The sequence below is a fragment of the Danio rerio genome, chromosome 19, assembly GCF_052040795.2.
Source record: "Danio rerio strain M-AB ecotype USA chromosome 19, GRCz13ab, whole genome shotgun sequence".
In the NCBI taxonomy this organism is placed as follows: Eukaryota; Metazoa; Chordata; class Actinopteri; order Cypriniformes; family Danionidae; genus Danio; species Danio rerio.
In genome coordinates this window covers 4,451,529-4,472,612 of record NC_141039.2, presented here as the reverse complement: position 1 = coordinate 4,472,612, position 21,084 = coordinate 4,451,529, and the positions used below count along the sequence as shown (strand labels likewise).

Sequence of the window (21,084 nt, the reverse complement as noted above, 5' to 3'; positions counted from 1 at the left end):
AAATCCCAGTCAGTTTTTCCCTTCACCTGCACCTCAAAATAAAATCTCTCTGAGGAGAATCCCTCCTTTCCCAGGACACAGGCACATCTATCAAATCTCAGTGGTGTGTCTGGAAGTTTCTGCTCAATGTCTCCATCTCTCACTTGTTTTCCATCATCAGACAGGATGAGTTTAGGATGAGCTGTATCAGGATCCAGAGTCACGTCCACTGAGAAAACAGAATATAAATTACTAATAAGTGAATAAGTGAATCATAATGAGTGAATATTATGTTTTTTTGTAATATTTAGTCCAGTTTTTAAAGTGTTAAAGCTGTGAGTGTATGAATGTATTTTATAAAGTTTCTTTAACATTTTAATTTTCAGCTCTACTGTCCGCTCATTTCACAACACCTTTACCTTTTCAGATTTTATAGTAATGTAATAACATGCACCTATTGAAAATCTGCTCTGGAAAAATAAATATTGATAAAAGCACAACATAAATAATAATGAAATTTATTGTATTAAATTGAACTGAATCTGAGTGTAAACTAGTGTAGTTCAGCACACTGTACCTGCATACTGCTGCATCCACTTCAGCTCTGCAGACACACAAGACAATAAAACATGAGGAGATCTGTGAGATGTTTTCATGTGTGAAATTATACAAAACATTAAAGGTTATATTTTAAGAATATTGTGCAACATCACATTTACATCTGATCAATGTATGATTAATAGATAGGAAGCTTTCTGTTTATGTATCAGATGTATTTTAGTGAATGACTCAACATATGCAGATATTCAATAATTCATATATTGTGACAATGAATAGACACAATGTTTATTATTGTGGACACTTCAAAATACGAGAGGGGTCTGGCTGCAGACCTGGTGCAGTGCAATCTGGGCTGCATCCAATGCTTTTTAATGGGCTCACCTAACCCCACCCATAACCCTACCCGTCACAGGGACATCACTAGCTCCATTTGAGTGCATTGTGTCTGATATTGCATCACTGAGTGATGCAGTCTCAGCTTGCATCATATAGGCTGCATCCAGATACTATTGCAAAATACTGGAAATACAGAAATAATATAACTGATAATGACAAATACATGATCAAACACTGTCATATACTCTTATTTCAGCTTCTTCATTCTTCATCACTTATATTAAATTATATTTGATTGACATACCAGCTTGACTGAGTTTCTCCTCTACTGTTTCCTTCAGATGATCTAAAGTTTTTCTCAGAGTCTCCAGATTCTCCTGAGTCTTCAGACTGATCTCAGGCCAGTTCCTGGTGTCTGCAGGTCTGCATTGCAGGGATGAGTAACTCTACAGCAGGAGAGAGAGAGGAGAAAGCCTTCAGCATGGGGAGTGTTCTGGTGTGTCATTGCTCAGAGAGATGTTGACTGACCTGTAGGAGGTGGAGGTGATCTTCAGTGTGTGAGAGCTGCTCCAGCTCAGTGTTTCTCATCTTCAGCTCAGTGATCTCCTGCTCCAGCTCTTCAATCAGCTCTTCCTCCTGTTTCTCTGCTGCTTTCTGCTGCTCCTCCATCATCTCCAGCAGTTCAGTCTGACATCTCTCAATAGAGCGGATCAGAAAAGTGAAGATCTCCACATGAGCTGCTTTCTCCTTCTCTGAGTTTCTCTGCTCAAACAGGTCAGACAGAACATTATTAGTGGGGTTTGCTGAGACAATGACGGAGTAATCACAGTCATGCTGATATTTAGGTGTAGCGAGTGAGTCGGGGTTGAAAGCGCACACCATCTGTCTCGAGTCTCACGGAGGAGCTCTGGATGATCTCAAAAGGAGGAGAGACAGCAGTGGAAGATGACAGAGAATCAGGCCAGGACACTTTTGGGCTGTTTCTCAATATGTGTTCTTCAGCAGTCTTGTGTTCTCGTGTTCTCGTGTAACGTCATCATCAGCTGCCATAGTTCAGTTCCAAAACTCAAGACTGCAAGAACAGAGGACGTGTGGAATTTCTCGGATGTGATCTTGATATCGAGGACGCATCAATGCAGACTTGAGCAGCAAATTCGCTCTAGAAGTCCCAGAAATCATTGCGACTGGAGGTGGGAAGCACCGCATTTTATTTAGATTTATTATTAAATTTCAAAGATATGAACTATTTACCTCAGGAGTTTCCCTAAACGAAATGGTGAAAGTAAACATTACCATGGACATCTTAATAAAGGAATAAACACATTAAGGGTGTTTATTTGCTTAAATTCATTTTAAAATCAGTTTTATTTGTACAACATGTATTTGTAAAGTCTTTATGCATAGTATGTATTGTGAAAAGGAGAAAAACAGTAAATCGCTGTATGAATGCTGTAATGTTTAAATCATTTACTATTAAAAACACGTAAAGGTCATGTGACCAGCAAAAGATCACAGCATCTCATTTCTCAGAGGACGCGTTCTCTGTTCTTCTTCGTTCCTCCAAGGTGACTTAACAAGACCGGTCTTCACAAGAATGCAAGTCTGTTCTCTGCATCCTTGGAATTGAGAAACAGCCAGCGTTTGTGGTGCTTTTACTTTGGTGGTATTCACAGTGAGCTTCTGTCGCCTGTTTGTTTGGATCATTTTCAACATTAAAACTATTCAAAATTCACTGGTTCTCCGCCTCCTTCATCCCTGATGGTCAGGGGGCCATCAACATTATTACATGAGACAAACAGCTTTTATACAACTATTTAACAAGCAAAAAGTTAACGGAGTAAGATTTGTGGTAGACAAATTATTGCCAGATTTGTCTGGTTTCGCTCCAACCACCGAAAGGTGTTTTAAACAAAGTTGTTGAACATTATAGTGTCAATTAGTCCTAAAGCAAAATCTGTAATTTTAACCAAATGATTTGAGTGAATGAACTAAAATGAGTGACTCCATCTTAAATACACAGATTTATCAATACCAACTGATGTCACTTACAGAAAGAGTGACTCTCCAAACCCATCGCATACATAATCTGACAGTCTGAACTGTCTGAAATAAACACAGACCAGTGGAGGACACTGAAACTCTCAGTGCTGTTGGACTCTTGCTGAACTAGAGTGAATCATGTATAATTTATATTAATCTTTTATGAACTCACTTTTCTGACTCCTGCTGAGTTTTTGACTTCTTGAATCTTCTTGATTCTGTCCTGGATCATCTGCTGCACGTCTTTCTGTGTCTTCATCAGTTCAGTCTACAGACAGAGAACAGACACATTTACAATAACAGAGATTTACTGAAGAAAATGAATATGCATTCAGAATTAAATAACATTTGATCTCCCATTATATGAGTTCTTTTGTCATCATCTTCTACCTTCTTCTCTTCACTCTCCTCTTCTATTTGAACAGTGTTGTGGTTTTTGTGATCTTTCACAGAGCAGATTGAACACACACACGTCTGATCATCTCTACAGAAGAGCTCCAGAGGTCTGTCGTGTTTCTGACATATATAGTCCTCCAGATTCCTCACAGGATCCATCAGTTTGTGTTTCTTTAATCCTGCCACTCTCAAATGAGGCTCCAGGTGAGTTTGACAGTAAGAGCTCTGACAAACCAGACACGACTTCAGGGCTTTCAGCTTTCTGTCCTCACAGACGTCACACACAACTTCAGCCTTTTCCTCAGGTCTTTTCTCTTTATAGTGCTCTGAGATCTCTCTGAGTGTGGTGTTAATCTTGAGATCAGGTCTCTGTCTGAATGTTTCTTTACAGTATGGACATCTGCAGGTCTGGCTGTTGTTCCAGCACTTATTCAGACAGCTCCTGCAGAAGTTGTGTCCACATGGAGTGCTGACCGGATCAGTGAACACCTCCAGACATATTGAGCATTGAAGCTCCTCAGACAGTGGACCACTGGAGGAGGACATCCCTGGAAGAGAAATGATGATCAATCATCACACTCATAAAGTTTAGACACATTTGAAACACACTGATAGTTCTTCTCTGATATATTTAGATTAATTAGTTTGATCATTTAGGATTAGGATGCCTGTGAACCCCCTTAATACTATTTATTTTGCTATTTTAGACTTCCATGTTGCTCTTCATGAAGCTGGTTGAATGTAAAGAGCGATCATTAACATTCAGTGGTGGAAAGAGCACTGAAAAATCCTACTCCAGTAAAAGTACCATTACTTGCCTGAAAATGTAGTGCAAGTAGAGTAAAAGTATCTGTTGTGTATATTATTTAACGTATGAGTAAAAATTAGCTCTTTCAGTAGAGTATTATGCTGTAAAAAGCAGATGCATTTCCATGTAATTTGTGGATGTGTGTAAACGTAATATTCTGTAGTGCATTTAGTTATTGCCCAGCAGGCACACAAAATCATAAGACACTAATATTAGGTTCGATAAGGTTGTGTTGTCATGTGTCCAAAATTCAAAGTCTAGTCAGCATCTAAGGACAAAGTTATCTTGATGTTCAATAACGACGTCAAAAGACGTTGATATTTGATTGATTTTAGGTTGTGTTAGAAAATGACCAAAATCCAACGTCGACCCAACATCTTAAACCAACATCATATTGACGTCAAAATACTGACATTAATTTATCAGGTATGGCAACTAAAATCCAACATCTGATAGACGTTTTAGTGGTAACTTAAACACAGGATCAAGCTGTGACATCATTAGACGTTGATATTTGGTTGATTTTAGGTCAGATGTTTTCTAATCACCATAGATAAGAAAGAAATAAAGTAGTGACTGCAGGTTGAAGGAAAGTAGTGGAGTAAAAGTACCAATACTGCATTACAAATGTACTTAAGGGAAAGTAAAAGTACACATTTTTAAACTACTAAGTAAATTACAGTTGCTGAGAAAAACTACTCCATTACAGTCATTTGAGTATTTGTAATTAGTTTCTTTACACCACTGGTAACATTGAAAATTAAAAGGGGTTAGTTATAATGAGGTTACTCGTTTACTTGTGCATCTGTCACTATACTGCCTCTCAATGGCCAACAACAGTATTACAGCAAAAACAAGTGTCAGTTGGCATTTCTGTGTGGAGTTTGCATGTTCTCACTGTGTTGCTGTGGGTTTCCTCCAGGTGCTCTGGTTTCCCCCACAGTTCAAACACATGAACTATAGGTGACATGAGTAAACTAAATTGGCTCTAGTGAATTGTGTGAGTGAATGAGAGAGTCTATGTGTCACGAAATGGGGAATGATCACAAAATGCAAAAATCCAAGTGCAGCAATTTATTATAACAAAGACTAAGGTTTCCAAAAGACAAAGGTTTCCAAACTTGAACAGAACTAAAGCAGGATGCAAATCGAGTCCAAACAAGAGAACAGGCAAAAATCCAAAAACGAGTAAATACAAAAACAGGGTAGGAGTGCTAAAGAGTGCTAACGAAAACAAACACAAAGCAGGAATCCAAGAATATAAAAATACAAAAACTAGCTGACCAGACAAACATACCAAACGTGAGGAGCTAACAAAATCCTAAGGCAACTAAAACAGAAGACAAGAGGGTTTATAAAGACAGGACTAAATTAACAAACACAAAACAGCTGTAACATAACACAATCAGTAATACAAAGGATTATGGGAAATGAAGTGAAACTACAAAACAAACTAGTGCCCTCAAGTGTCCAAACTAGGGCACTGCAACAGGTGTGACACTATGGGTGTTTCCCTTTGCCATGTTGCAGCTGGAAGGGCATCGGCTGCGTAAAACAAATGACAGAGTAAATGACGTTTCATTCCACTGTAGCGACCACTGAAAAATCAAGGACTAAGCCGAAGGATATTGAGTGAGTGTTCATTCCTGAACTTTAGGCTATTTAACATTAAGATATTTTTCAAGATAATTGACTTACCTGGAGGTAAGACCAGACTTCCTCTCCTGGTTTCTTTTCCTTTTGTTGATGTTGGTGCAGATTCTGCCATTGTTCTTCACCTCTTCAGTCCTTTTCACTGAGGGCCATGTGATTAATATTATTCACCTGTATTTAAAAAAAATTTAATTACAATGCAAAGATTAAAAATCGAATAGCCTATACTGAAAAATATTTAAAATTCACATAAAAATCTTTTATTATAATAAATAAAAATCGAATTAAAATCTCACAACTAATATATCAATAATTACATTTAATAAATCATCTGTTTATTTTATGTTGAAGTTTGTCATAATTACAGAAATAAAAGGAGAAAGTGTTTGAATATTGTGCTGGACAATGTCAATATTAAAGTTAATGCTCTAGAACTGATAAGCAGAAACACAATTACTCCTTTCAAACACAGTAAAGACTCTGAACAATCTGAACTTTAACCTGCTGTTTAGATTCAAGATAGTACAAAGTACAACTAGAATAAAAATACACATATATAAATTCATATTAAGTGTGTATTAATATGCAATTTTTACATCCAAAGAGTGAAACTATTAGATTAAGTCCTTTATCTTTAATGTTACTGAAGTTTATACAATTTATTTCCATCAGTGCAGCAGGTCTGTGTTCAGTTTGTCTGCAGATCTTTCACTTCCTCGTTTTTTAGTCTTTATTTCACCTGACAAAATGACAAAAGCACAAAATTTGGCTTTACAATTTATCAAGTAAACTTACAGTTAATACAAATCTGACAGTGGAGTAAAAAACTAAAGTAATTGAGTATTTGACATGATTAAACCTGCTTCTGTTCAACTGACGGAAACCTGAAGAACCAACAACACCTCAATCAATAAACTGTTCAGTTCAGTCTCTCTTATGTTTCTGTCTCTTACCTGTACGTGTTAAATGTTTCCACGGTGGTTTCTGAACGGCTCAAATGTTTAGTTGTTTAAAGTTTGATCATTTTAGGCGTCCAGTTTGTCCATGTCGAGTAGTTTCACTTTCTCTGAATCTCTGCAGTGACGTCACTCTCCTGGATTTACAGGTTAAAGTATTTTTCAGCTCTCTGATTGGCTGATGTTCAGTGGCTCCTCCCTCCCTCTCAGAGCCTCTTCTTCAATGGAGTATAAGTATTTAACATTTGACTGAATATTATACAGCATAAATTATAGACTATAACACGACTAATGACAATATTTACAGAAAATATCACTAAAATAAACACAAGAAGCAATAATCAATATATAAAGACATCAAAGGAAAACACTGATATAATGAGTATTCTGACGCAGCAGATCATTTTCATCTTTATATTCAGTTTTTCTGTATTTGAAGCTCTGAACACAAATCAACACAGAAATATATTAAACTCACTCACGAGTACAGAGACAATATTGAGCCACCAGCAACATTAAACAACAACTTACACAAACAGAGATGGAATCACTCTTAGAGAAGAGGATATCTTGAACAACAACTGGAGGAAATGTTTATGAACTGTTTATAGGCTACTAATAATGTGCTTTGTGTAAATGATGAAACATGATGTTTAGCATCAATAGATTATTAGCATCAAATAAGACGAGTGATTATAATGGGAAATATACTTCATTACAAGAATTAAAGTGTGAAGAACTGCTGAATATTTATACAGTAGCAACACATTCTGACCCGGATTTGGCATAAAGCTGGCACAGCAGGCATTCATCTGGCTCTGGCATACAGCATGTGGGGCAAATATGGCCCCGGTTTGACAGAGGTGGCACCGTCTTTAAGGCGGCACGCAAGACATGGACCAAATGACAAATGTAGTATTTGGCCCAGATGTTAATAATTGATATGTGGACCACGTAAGTTTGGCCTATCTTCACCCACATTTAAATTAGTTTTTGAGTAAAGAAATATTTTGATGCACAAAGTCATTTCCATCTTCCTGTTTGCATCTTTGAATGTCTTCATTTTAATCCAGAAAACAATCAAGATTTATTAATCTGTTTCGTGAATGTTGCAAAATAACCAAACTCAGTCGGCGCCAATGGCCTAGTGGTTACAAGTGGTGCTGACATATAGCATCAAGGTGCTCATGGTGACCTGAGTTTGATTCCCGGGTTGGGGTCCTATACTGAACTTTCCCCTCTCTCTGCTCCCAATGCTTTCCTGTCTGTCCTTCACTGTCCTATCACATTAAAGATGAAAACCCCCTGAAAATAATAAATAAATAACCGAATTTAACCTACATTACATATAATTTATTAGCTAAATAATTATTTTACAAATTATATTATTATTAACTATTACAGACCATTACCATTATTAACATGCCTAAAGCGCAATGCCTGATGGGTTCATCAATTTCATTACAGTCGTGACACACCAAATAATAACAATGGCCAAACATGGTCCACAGCTGACCCAGTTCAGGCCGAGTTATGGGTTATTAACTTGGCTGAGACTAGGCCCAGATATGATCCATGTTTGGCCCTTATGATGAAGCCAGACTTGGTCCAGTCGTGTACCGTAATTCACTGCAGCACATGGACCAAGCAGAAGCTGATTGTGTGGGTCAGAACTGGGCCAAAGACATTTTGCCATGTGGGGGGTTGCTGGAGCTTTGTGTTCATGAAATTAAAAACCTTCCCTGATGGAGGAAAACAGCAGAAGCAGCACATCATGTGTAATGGTGTTAATGGTGATAATGGAAATTGTGTTGTTTTAATGGAAACTCTATTGTCTCTGTGGGTCTTGACAGGTAAATTTGTGCCTTATTTTAGTGGCATGTTGAAAGCAATATATTAATATACAAGGAAAGACACATTAGGAAGCATAAAAATGTCATTTTTAAGGTTACAACTTTGATTTTCTTATTTATTGATCAACTTAACAGTGTTTTCAGTCTGTCTGCACGTCATTCACTTCCTCATTCTTTCCTCTTTAATGCTCTGAGACAAAATGACAGTGACAAATCTTTGCTTTACAGTTAATGTCGACACCATGATGTTTTCAAAGAAAAGTCAATTAAAGTAGAGTCTGATTAAACTTAAGCTTCTTCCAGTCTGATATAATAAACAAACACATGAATAACATCCATCAATAAACCTGTTTAGTTCAATCTGTCTCAGATTTCTGTCTCTTACCTTTGATCATCAAATGTGTCCACGAGCGTCTTTAAACTCAGTTAATATTCTGTATCTGTGTGTAATTCAGCTCTTCTTATTGTTGTGTGTGGAGTGTGTTTTACTTCAGCTCTACATTAAGCTCATAGTCCAGTTTACTGTGATCAGTTTCCAGAGCAAAGGTTATACAGACAGAAGTGCTGAGGGGAACAGTTGTAGATCCAGAGCTCAGAATACTAATCTGATGTACAATCATAGAAGTTTTGTATGTGAAAGCTCAAACTAGCTGTAAAACATGTGATAGCCGACTGAAATCAGGACTCTCAGCTTTAATTATCCTTCATTCATTTGACTTCTCTACACATTCAGATGTGTGCTGTTGTGTGACTGAGAGACTGACTGAAAAAAGACTGACTGAAAAAAATGTATTTAAAAATGATTCCTTGGATTTACTCATTTTTTTACGTTAAGTAGTTGTAAATAATTTATTTGTGTTGAATTTAAACAAACAAATTAAGTTGAACATTATTCAATTTAATTTGTTTGTTTAAATGTAACACAAATAAGTTGTTTGCAACAGTTCTGCATGCAACACTTTTTTCAGTGCTGACTAACACAGCCTGCATTGATTTTACTGTCATTTACAGAAGATGCCTCTGAAAATGGCCTTCATTTAACAGTGTGTTACTTAAAAAACAATCCTGTTAGAAATATTTAGCACAAGATTAATTTAAGACTCACGTACAGCCCCCAGATTATAATGAACTGTGTTTATGAAATAAGTGTGTTGTTTTATTCTGAAATAAATGAATCTGTAATGCTGAAAGACATTTCACCAAACAGGAGAGAATTTCTCTATTTCAGTGTTTTTCTTCTTTTATTTATTAATCTTTTCAATATTTTAGATTGATATCAGTAAATTACAGCAGATGTTGGACAATAATGAGCATTATTATAGTGAAGTTTTACAGACTAATTTCGAGATGAGCACGTGATATGATTGATCACAGCTGGTCTTGAATCCGTAATCTGCAATAATCCAAGCCTACAATAAATAGACTGATTTCACCCTACTGCCTTATATTCATTTTGAAAGAATCCCCCCTTCCACCCCATTTCCTCCTTTTACCAGAAGGAATTTAATTTTAAATTATTATTAATCGCACATTGATTGTGGTAAATTATGCCTAAATACCATGTTTGTACAGTGTTGTGTATGATAAATATTTTTGAACTGCTAAATTATTTTTAAAATCATTATTAAATTGATTAGTTGATCAATATTCAACTGATATTGTTATTAGATAGTTATTTAATAGTTAGTTAATAGTGAGTTATAAATATTTATTAGTTGCAACTTCATTCTCAGACTATAATGTTTTAGTAGTGTGAATTAAAACAATGTAAAAGTATATTATTGAAACATTAATTGCCTGTAAACATCTATAAGTAACATTTACCCATATTACATATAACACACATTTAGTTGTTCAAAAAGATTACATGTAAGCATACTTAATTGTGCTGTCGAGTATATTTCTGTGTAGTAAACACACTTTGTGAAAGCTTATTAAAGTGCTCTACTTGTTCATCATAAGAGAGAAACAGCCATTGAGTAATACTGGAATCTGTCAGTAACCGTTCTTTATTGTTTATGGTTTATTCATTCATTTTCTTGTCGGCTTAGTCCCTTTATTAATCCGGGGTCGCCACAGCGGAATGAACCGCCAACTTATCCAGCACATTTTTAGGCAGCGGATGCCCTTCCAGCCGTATCCCATCTCTGGGAAACATCCACACACACATTCACACACACACACTCATACACTACGGACAATTTAGCCTACCCAATTCACCTGTACCGCATGTCTTTGGACGGTTTGAAGGAAACCCACGCGAAGGCAGGGAGAACATGCAAACTCCACACAGAAACGCCAACTGAACCGAGGTTCAAACCAGCGACCCAGCGACCTTTTTGCTGTGAGGCGACAGCACTACCTACTGCGCCACTACCTCACCCCCTGTTTATGGTTTATTCAGATGATAATATTATCAGTTTTACTTTGCAGAAGGTGACAAGAGAAAACTAAATCAAACAGTTTCAGATTTTACTTTTCAGAATTTCAACAGTTTTCGGTTGCAAAACTTTAAAAAAATAAACAATTATATAATAATGTAATATTTCAAATTAGGGGTATGAATTCATTCATTATAATTGACAGGAGTGATGATCAGTGGGTTTGAGTTTTTACCTTCATAGTTTAGACTTGGGCTGAAATATGGATAAAGTTTATCAGTGAAAGTCTGACGAGTGTAAGAGTAGATATGAGAGCTGGACTCCACATCATAAAAGGAGACCAAACCCTCCTCATAATCCACAAACACACCGACCTGCTGCAGCTTCACTTTCAGAGACAGAGAGACAGAGGGACCAGCACAGGCTTTATATTCATTCCCATTCCTCAGAACCACACAGTCCAGAATCCATTACTGGGACTCGCTGTGATGGATCCCTTCCTGTTAATGGATTCTCTGACCACTCCTAAAGTCCAGTCAGTCTTTCCCTTCACCTGAACCTCAAAATAAAATCTCCCTGAGGAGAATACCTCCTTTCCCAGGACACAGGGACAGTAATCAAATCTCTGTGGTTTGTCTGGGAGTTTCTGCTCAATGTCTCCACATCTCACTTGTTTTCCATCATCAGACAGGATGAGTTCAGGATGAGCTGTATCAGGATCCAGAGTCACATCCACTGAGAAAACAGAATATAAAATCACTAATTATCAGTGCAAATATTATGATTGTTTATAATATTTAGTCCAGTTTTAAAGTGTTGCAGCTGTGAGTGTATGAATGTATTTTATAAAGTTTCTTTAACATTTTAATTTTCGGCTCTATTGTCCGCTCATTTCACAACACCTTTACCTTTTCAGATTTTATAGTAATGTAATAACATGCACCTATTGAAAATCTGCTCTGAAAAAATAAATATTGACAAAAGCACAACATAAATAATAATGAAATTTATTGTATTAAATTGAACTGAATCTGAGTGTAAACTAGTGTAGTTCAGCACACTGTACCTGCATACTGCTGCATCCACTTCAGCTCTGGAGACACACAAGACAATAAAACATGAGGAGATCATGTGTGAAATTATACAAAACTTTAAAGGTTATATTTTGAGAATATTGTGCAACATCACATTTACATCTGATCAATGTATGATTTATAGAGAATCAGGTGAGTTTCTGTTTATGTATCAGATGTATTTTAGTGAATGAGTCAACATATGCAGATATTCAATAATTAATATATTGTGACGATGAACAGAGACAATATTTATATTGTGGACACTTCAAAATACGAGAGGGGTCTGGCTGCAGACCTGGTGCAGTGCAATCTGGGCTGCATCCAATGCTTTTTAATGGGCTCACCTAACCCCACCCCTAACCCTACCCGTCACAGGGACGTCACTAGCTCCATTTGAGTGCATTGTGTCTGACATTGCATCACTGAGTGATGCAGTCTCAGCTTGCATCATAAAGGCTGCATCCAGATACTATTGCAAAATACTGGAAATACAGAAATAATATTACTAATAATGACAAATACATGATCAAACACTGTCATATACTCTTATTTCAGCTTCTTCATTCTTCATCACTTATATTAAATTATATTTCATTGACATACCAGTTTGACTGAGTTTCTCCTCTACTGTGTCCTTCAGGTGATCTAAAGTTTTTCTCAGAGTCTCCAGATTCTCCTGAGTCTTCAGACTGATCTCAGGCCAGTTCCTGGTGTCTGCAGGTCTGCACTGCAGGGATGAGTAAATCTACAGCAGGAGAGAGAGAGGAGAAAGCCTTCAGCATGAGGAGTGTTCTGGTGTGTCATTGCTCAGAGAGATGTTGACTGACCTGTAGGAGGTGGAGGTGATCTTCAGTGTGTGAGAGCTGCTCCAGCTCAGTGTTTCTCATCTTCAGCTCAGTGATCTCCTGCTCCAGCTCTTCAATCAGCTCTTCCTCCTGTTTCTCTGCTGCTTTCTGCTGCTCCTCCATCATCTTCAGCAGTTCAGTCTGACATCTCTCAATGGAGCGGATCAGATCAGTGAAGATCTCCACATGAGCTGCTTTCTCCTTCTCTGAGTTTATCTGCTCAAACAGGTCAGTCAGAACATTATTAGTGGAGTTTGCTGAGACAATGATGGAGTAATCACAGTCATGCTGATATTTAGGTGTAGCGAATGGGTCAGGGTTGAGAGTTGTGAGGGTGTACGTGGCTGGTGGCATGAGTGCTAACAACCATCACCTGCACACACCATCAGTCTCGAGTCTCACAGCGGAGCTCTGGATGATCTCGAAAGAAGGACAGCAGTGGAAGATGACAGAGAATCAGGCCAGGACACTTTATGGCTGTTTCTCAATATGCGTTCTTCAGCAGTCTTGCGTCCTCCTGTTCTTGTGTAACGTCATCAGAACAGACGATGCGTGAAACTTCTTGGATGTGTCTTGATATCAAGGACACATCAATGCACACTTAAGCAGCAAACTCGCTCTAGAAGTCCCAGAAGTCATTGTGACTGGATATGGGAAGCTCAGCATTGTATATAGGTTTATTATTAAAGTTCAGAGATATCACTTATTTATCTCAGGAGTTTCCCTAAATGAAACAATGAATATAAACATTACCATGAAATTGTTAATAGAGGCATAAACACATTAAGGGTGTTTATTTGCTTTAATTCATATTAAAATCTGTTTTATTTGTATTATGCAGAGTATATTGAAAATGTTTTTATGCATAGTATATATTATGAAAGGGAGAAAAACAATAAATCGCTATATGAATGCTGTAATGTTTAAATCATCTTTCATTAAAAACCCGCGAAGGTCATGTGACCATTAGGAAGAACGCAGCATCTAATTTCTCACAGGACGCGTTCTCTGTTCTCCTTCATTCTTCTAAGGTGACTTGGCAAGACTGGTCTTCACAAGAATGCAAGTCTGTTCTCTGCATTCTTTGAATTCAGAAACAGCCATTATGTTTGTGGTGCTTTTAGTTTGGCGGTGGTCACCGATGGTCAGCTTCTGTCGCCTGTTTGTTTTAATTATTTTCATTATTAAAACTATTTAAAATTCACAGGTTCTCCACCTCCTTCATTCCTAATGGCCAGGGGGCCATCAACATGATTACATGAAATAAATAGTTTTTATACAACTATTTAACAAGCAAAAGGTAAATACTGAGTAGGTTTGTCTTAGACAAATTATTGCCAGATTTGTCTGTTTTGCTGCAACCACCGAAAGGTGTTTTAAACAAAGTTGTAGAACACTTTAGTGTCAATAAGTCCTAAAATAAAATCTGTAATTTTGAACAAACTTTTTGAGTGAATTAACTAAAATGAGTGACTCCATCATAAATACATTGATTTATTACTACCAACTGATGTCACTTATAGAAAGAGTGGCTCTCCAAACCTATCGCATAAATAATCTGACAGTCTAAACTGTCTGAAATAAACACAGACCAGTGAAGGACACTGAAACTCTCAGTGCTGTTGGACTCTTGCTGAACTAGAGTGAATTATGTATAATTTATTTTAAACTTTTATTAACTCACTTTTCTGACTCCTGCTGAGTGTTTGACTTCTTGAATCTTCTTGATTCTGTCCTTGATCATCTGCTGCACGTCTTTCTGTGTCTTCATCAGTTCAGTCTATAGACAGAGAACAGACACACTTACAACAACAGAGATTTATTAAAGAAAATGAATATAAAAATATATATATATAAAATAAAATTTGATCTCTCATTATACGAGTTCTTTTGTCATCATCTTCTACCTTCTTCTCTTCAACCTCCTCTTCTAGAGGAACAGTGTTGTGGTTTTCATGATCTTTCTCAATACAGAATGAACACACACACGTCTGATCATCTCTACAGAAGAGCTCCAGAGGTCTGTCGTGTTTCTGACATATATAGTCCTCCAGATTCCTCACAGGATCCATCAGTTTGTGTTTCTTTAATCCTGCCACTCTCAAATGAGGCTCCAGGTGAGTTTGACAGTAAGAGCTCTGACACACCAGACACGACTTCAGGGCTTCCAGCTTTCTGCCCTCACAGATTTCACACATAATTCTTGGCTTTTTTGCAGGATTTTTCTCTTTATAGTGCTCTGAGATCTCTCTGAGTGTGGTGTTAATCTTGAGATCAGGTCTTTGTGTGAATGTTTCATTACAGTATGGACAGCTGCAGGTCTTGCTGTTGTTCCAGTATGTATTCAGACAGCTCTTGCAGAAGTTGTGTCCACATGGAGTGCTGACCGGATCAGTGAACACCTCCAGACATATTGAGCACTGAAGCTCCTCAGTCAGTGGAAAACTGGTGGAGGACATCGCTGGAAAAGAAATGATGACGATAAAACACCCACTGCTTAAGTTTAGACACAGTGTAGGTTCTGGTCTGATATGATTAAATTTATTAGTTTGATCATTTAGGATTAGGATGCCTGTGAGCTTCTTTATACTATTTATTTTACTATTTTAAACATCCACATTGCATCTCATGAAGCTGGCTGAATGTAAAGAGAGATCAGTAACTTAGAAAAAATCAAAAGTTATTATGAGGTTTCTAGTTTTCTAATCTCTTTGAAACAACTGGCCATCTGTCACTATACTGCCCCTCAATGCCCAACAACAGTATTACAGCAAAAATAAGGACCAGTTGGCATTTCTGTGCACTGCATGTTTTCCCTGTGTTCATGTGGGTGCTCTCTGGGTGCTCTGTTTTCCCCCACAGTCTAATAGCATGGTATAAGCAGTGGTGTAAGGTAACTAATTACAAATACTCAAATTACTGTAATTAATTACTTTTTCTCAGGAATTGTAAATTACTAAGTTTTAAAAATGTGTACTTTTACTCTCCCTTGAGTACATTTTTAGTGCTGTCTCTGTACTTTTACTCCACTACTTTATTTTTTCTTAGATTAGAAAAATCAGTCCTGTAAGTCCTGTCCAATCAAATCACACAAAGAAAGTAAATCGCCTCATAATGAACTACCTCAAGACATGGGCGATTTATAATTGCAGCAAACTGTTTGGAAGCATTAAAAGTGTCCAAGAAGACGTCCAAAATCTTTACACGCATTGACCCAGAGACTGTTTAGATGCATGTCACTGATGAGACGATGACAGATGTTTACTGTATGAGGACCGAAATGGCCTTAAACATCCGGCAAGCACACAACATCAACATGATGTCAGATTGACGTTGTACCCCAATGTTGTGGGGACATGGCGTTTTGTTTGGTATTTACTATGATCTTCTATGTAAAGCTGCTTTGACATAATGTACATTGTAAACGCGCTATACAAATAAAGGTGAATTAAATTAAAATGAAAATCAGGTTGACGTCAGAACTCAATGTCAGACCAACATCAATGTCCAACCAAAAACCAACCAAATATCAACGTCTAATGATGTCACAGCTTGAAGTTGTGTTGACGTTATCACTATGACGTCTATCAGATGTTGGATATTGGTTGCCATACCTGATGAATAAATGCAGTATTTGACGTCAATTTGATGTTGGTTTAAGATGTTGGCTCGACATTGGATTTTGGTCACTTTCTAACAACCTTAAATCGACAATATATCAACGTCATTTAACATTGTTATTGAACATCAAAATAACGTTATCTTTAGAAGCTGGCTAGACGTTGAATTTTGGTCACTTGACATCACAACCTAAATGTAACCTAATATTAACATCCTATGACATTGTGTGCCTGCTAGGCAATAACTCAATGCACTACAGAATGTTACGTTTACACACATCCACAAATTACATGTAAACGCATCAGCTTTTCACAGCGTAATACTCACTACTCACTACTCTTAAGTACTTTTAAAAGGTCTACTTTTTACTTATATTTGAGTAATATTTACAACAGATACTTTTACTCTACTTGCACTAAAATGTTAGGCAAGTAATGGTACTTTTACTTGAGTATGATTTTTCAGTACTCTTTAAACCACTGGGTATAAGTGACATGAGTAAAATAAATTGACCATAGTGAATGAGTGTGTGTGGGTGGGTGTTTCCCCTTGCTGAGCTGTTGCTGGGAGGGCATCCACGACATAAAATGCCAGAGTAATTGGCAATTCATTCTAGTGTGGCGACACATTATAAATCAGGGACTAGGGTGAAGGATAGTAAGTGTTCATTCCTGAACTGTACATTAAATACTACAATATTCATTATACTTTTTCAAGATAATTGACTTACATGGAGGTAAACCTTCTAGACTTCCTCTCCTGGTTACTTTTCCTTTTGTTGATGTTGGTGAAGATTCTGCCATTGTTCTTCATCTCTACAGTCCTTTTCACTGATGGGCCACGGGATTACAATTTTTTTTTTACACAAATGCTCCTTTCAAACACAGTCTTAGTAAAAGACTCGGTGAACAATCTGAAATATAACCTCTTTAGATCCAAGAAAGTAAAAAGAACGTTACAACTATAACATGCATATATAAAATGTATAAGTGTGTATACAATTGATGCATTCAAAACTTTGCATAATTTGACTAAGTTCTTTAACGTGACTGAAGTTTATATGATGTTACATTTATTTTTCCATATGCAGTGCAGCAGTTTGTCAGCAGCCCTTTTACTTCTCGACTCTTTAGTCTTTATTTCACCTGACAAATGAAACGAAAAACTTTACTATATAATCTATCAAGTCTATTAAGACTGTTAATACAATTTGACAGCACTTCAGCGGAGTGAGAAACTAAAGCAGTTAAGTATTTGACACGATTAAACCTGCTTCTGTTCAACTGACAAAAGACCTTGAATTAAAGCACCTCAGATACCCTGATTCACCTCGATCAATAAAAGGTTCAGTTCAGTCTCTCATATTTCTCTTACCTGTGAGTGATAAATGTGTCCCCAATGATTTATAAACGGCTCAATAAATATAAATTTGTTTAAAGTTTGATCACTTCAGGCGATCACTCCATGTTGTTTTGGTCGCGCTGGTTTCAATTTCTATAAATATCTGTAGTGGGGTCACTCTCCTTTTTTGTCGCTGTATTCAGCACTCTGATTGATGCGCAGTGGACTTTCTCACTCTGAGACTCTTCTTCAGTGGAAGTATTGGACATTTTAATATGATTTTATGATCATATGATGCCAGGTGTCATTTCTGTGTGGAGTTTGCACAGATTTCACATAGTTTCCCCCAGTTAACATAACATGCAGTAGATTTATTGACTAAACGAAAATGCCAGGTACTGTATGAATGCAAGAGTGCATGGGTATTTTGTTTTTAAACTTTTTAAAATCATTTTAAAATGAAAAATAAAAGTTGCTAAATTGATTTCAATTATTGTAAAATAAAATACACGTTATCATTATATTCACATGCATTGGTGTTTAAAATACATTTCAATATATTAAAAGTATATAAGTATTATTAATGTAATAAACTGCAACTTCACTGTAATGACAAATATATATTTACTATATAATAATGTTAATTAAAATTACATTAAAGTGGTTTCAAGTTCAGGTTACCTGTAAACATATTTGGAATTATAATTTAACCATATTTCATTATGATATAGTAATTCATTCCCACATCAAAGGCTCAAATTCACTCTTAAAGTAAAATAATTTTTAGAGTTTACACTTAGTTGATGATTGATCATAAGCTTATTTGGCAGGCTGTCCCAAGGAGAGAGCCCTGAGCTCAAAAGATCCTCAAGCTCTGGGCTCCTTCCCGTTTGCAGGGTAAAGTCTAGATTGGATACACAGCCGGCCAGAAGTGTACATCATGATGTATATGTACATCAATTACATTTAGTAACATTTTTTATGACACTGTAACAATAATGAATATTTTTACAGTACTGTGACAGTTGGGTTTAGGGTTGGGTGTAGGCATTAAAAATATAATTTATTGGGTAATTTTATAGATAGCATAAATAATACTCGGTACAACCACTGTTTTAACATTACTGTGATGGTTAGGTTTAGAGTTGGGGTTAATAAAATACAATAAATGGGAAATTTAATTTAATAATATATAAATAATTCTTGTTAACTTCCGGCCGCAACCATGTGATCTAGCAATAACTCATTTGCAGGGAAATATAAGCTCAGGTAGATCTCGAGAACTCCCCCGCTAAATTGTGGATAATAATTATGTCAACACATCTGAATAATTGAGCATTTTTAAAGTATTGATTACTTCGGTTTACATTATGCTTGCATTACAAAGGCAACAATGCATTTATTTATGATTCCAGAGTGCTCCGTTTCACTTAGAACCATCGTAGTGGATGAAATTTATGCAAAGAGAGCGTTCGGCTCTTCTCTCTTAATAGATGAAGAACTGGTTTGTAAACATTAAGGATGCGTGCACAGCGAGGTTGCAGAAAAAAAACTGGGAGCGCATTTACAGCGAGGGAATGACATCCAATGCGGTATAGAATTTGTTGTATTAGAGATAAGGTATATTGATTACATATTATATATATATTATTTACACAATGCTTTCAGAGTATTGTACCAGCTTGTCACCCAGTGATAAGTACAGTTATTTGGCAAAATTAGCATTAAAGTGAGCGGCGTTCATCTGACAGGTGCATTTGCGATAGCAGCAGCTCCCAAGGGATATTGGATAAGATGAAATGGCCAAGCATCCAGCCTGAAATATACAACTCTCATGGAACTCCAAGTGATTTTACAAGAGAGAAGTTAAAGGCTTTAAATGCCTATAATGTTGTTCTGTGAGGTCATGTGCAAAAATAATGTTCCATGATTACCAGATTCAACACTATGTAGAGCTAAAAACCGAGATTCTGTCTAGCATAAGACAAGGAAAGAAGACGGAGCTGTACAAGGCCTGGGAAATCATCAGCAAGCAAAACAACTGCATTCTGACAGCAAACTACACCTGTACAGCAGGGTAGGTGAACGTACACTTTTACATTTTATTCTGCAGTGTCCACAGCTTAAATTACCATATTTAACTGTTTTTGCTGAAATCATGGCTGCACTCAAAGACGAGTAATGTGTATGATTCAGCATAGCGTGAACTTACCTGATATGATATGAGAACTGCATTGGAGTCCAGCATTTCTAATTAGGTCCTCACTCCATTCAGCTCTTCTGATGGCTGTTAGCCAAAGACATCTGCGGTTGACATTAAAAGCAGTGTGGTGTATGGTAAAATTCAAGCTTTCTATTTTTGGACTTTCGATTTGGCATCCTACCGCACAACACGACAAGTTTGCCATTGCAACCGGCATTATTTTTGCAACTTGTATGCACGGTTGAACCCGTGTGACGTCATGTGTGACATAGATTGATAATTCCCCTATTAAGCAAGAACAGTCAGTCGAGAAGAAAACAAGCAGACAGCAGGTAAACGCAAAGTGAACAGCGGGAGTGATTGGGTGCACACCCGATGCGGAAGAACACCCAGAAGGAAAAGGACTGAAGGAAAAGACCTGTTTTATTACTGCATCCGTATGGGACGCTTCTGGGTCTGGACACAGACCTCGATCCGCCAGTTAGTGACCACTGATGTAAGGATCTTTAAAACAGCAACAAAAAACAGAATTTGTTATGTTTTTGAATCTGTCTCAAATTAAATTGATTGTCTGTTGAAACACTGACAGCAATGCGCTGTGATTTGGCCTCACCTGTGCATTTGCGCTTGATCTCCTTCACTTGCCAAGCTGAAACACACAGAAACTCCACACGCACACACCGACACATGAGGAAACGTGATGTAAACAACAGATTTACATATTAAAGTTGCAGTCACACGAAATTCCGTAGTACGGCACTGCGAAAAGGGGCGGGATTAAACAAGATGATTAGACATTAAAACAGCGAGCGATTGGTCCATGTTTTAAATTTCTGTCCAGAGAGGTCATGTTTTGATCTTTGATTGGTCTCACGCAATCATGTGATGCGTCATGTGAGGTCAAAGTTTACCAAGCTTGAACTTTCCAATGCAGCGAACTGCAAAACTTGTCGCACTAGCTTGCGTTTCCGGTCTGATGCATTCGCATGTGTATGACTGAAAGTCTAAGGGGAGAAAAGTGCAGTGTGACCACAG

At 37.1% G+C, this 21,084-nt stretch overlaps 2 protein-coding genes across 3 annotated transcripts in view; both read right to left on the bottom strand.

The window, feature by feature from the left end:
* The window catches only part of btr25 (bloodthirsty-related gene family, member 25), a gene marked incomplete at its 3' end in the record, with an annotated part of 33,160 nt that extends 26,306 nt beyond the window's left edge, over positions 1-6,854 (bottom strand). For both annotated transcript variants that reach the window (NM_001386812.1, NM_001100041.2), the window contains 3 exon segments: positions 3,307-3,860; positions 5,819-5,944; positions 6,727-6,854. In NM_001386812.1, coding sequence (NP_001373741.1) covers positions 3,307-3,860; positions 5,819-5,888 — 624 coding nt within the window. In that variant the 5' untranslated portion in view covers positions 5,889-5,944; positions 6,727-6,854.
* A 4,201-nt stretch (positions 6,855-11,055) lies between these two features.
* On the bottom strand, positions 11,056-18,003 carry btr24 (bloodthirsty-related gene family, member 24). Its single transcript, XM_088651475.1, is given in 9 exon segments — positions 11,056-11,418; positions 11,421-11,698; positions 12,030-12,056; positions 12,643-12,784; positions 12,867-13,100; positions 14,569-14,664; positions 14,792-15,345; positions 17,236-17,650; positions 17,880-18,003. Coding segments are annotated over 8 exon segments (1,674 nt in total). The 5' UTR covers positions 17,309-17,650; positions 17,880-18,003; the 3' UTR covers positions 11,056-11,148.
* Between the last annotated feature and the right edge of the window lie 3,081 nt (positions 18,004-21,084).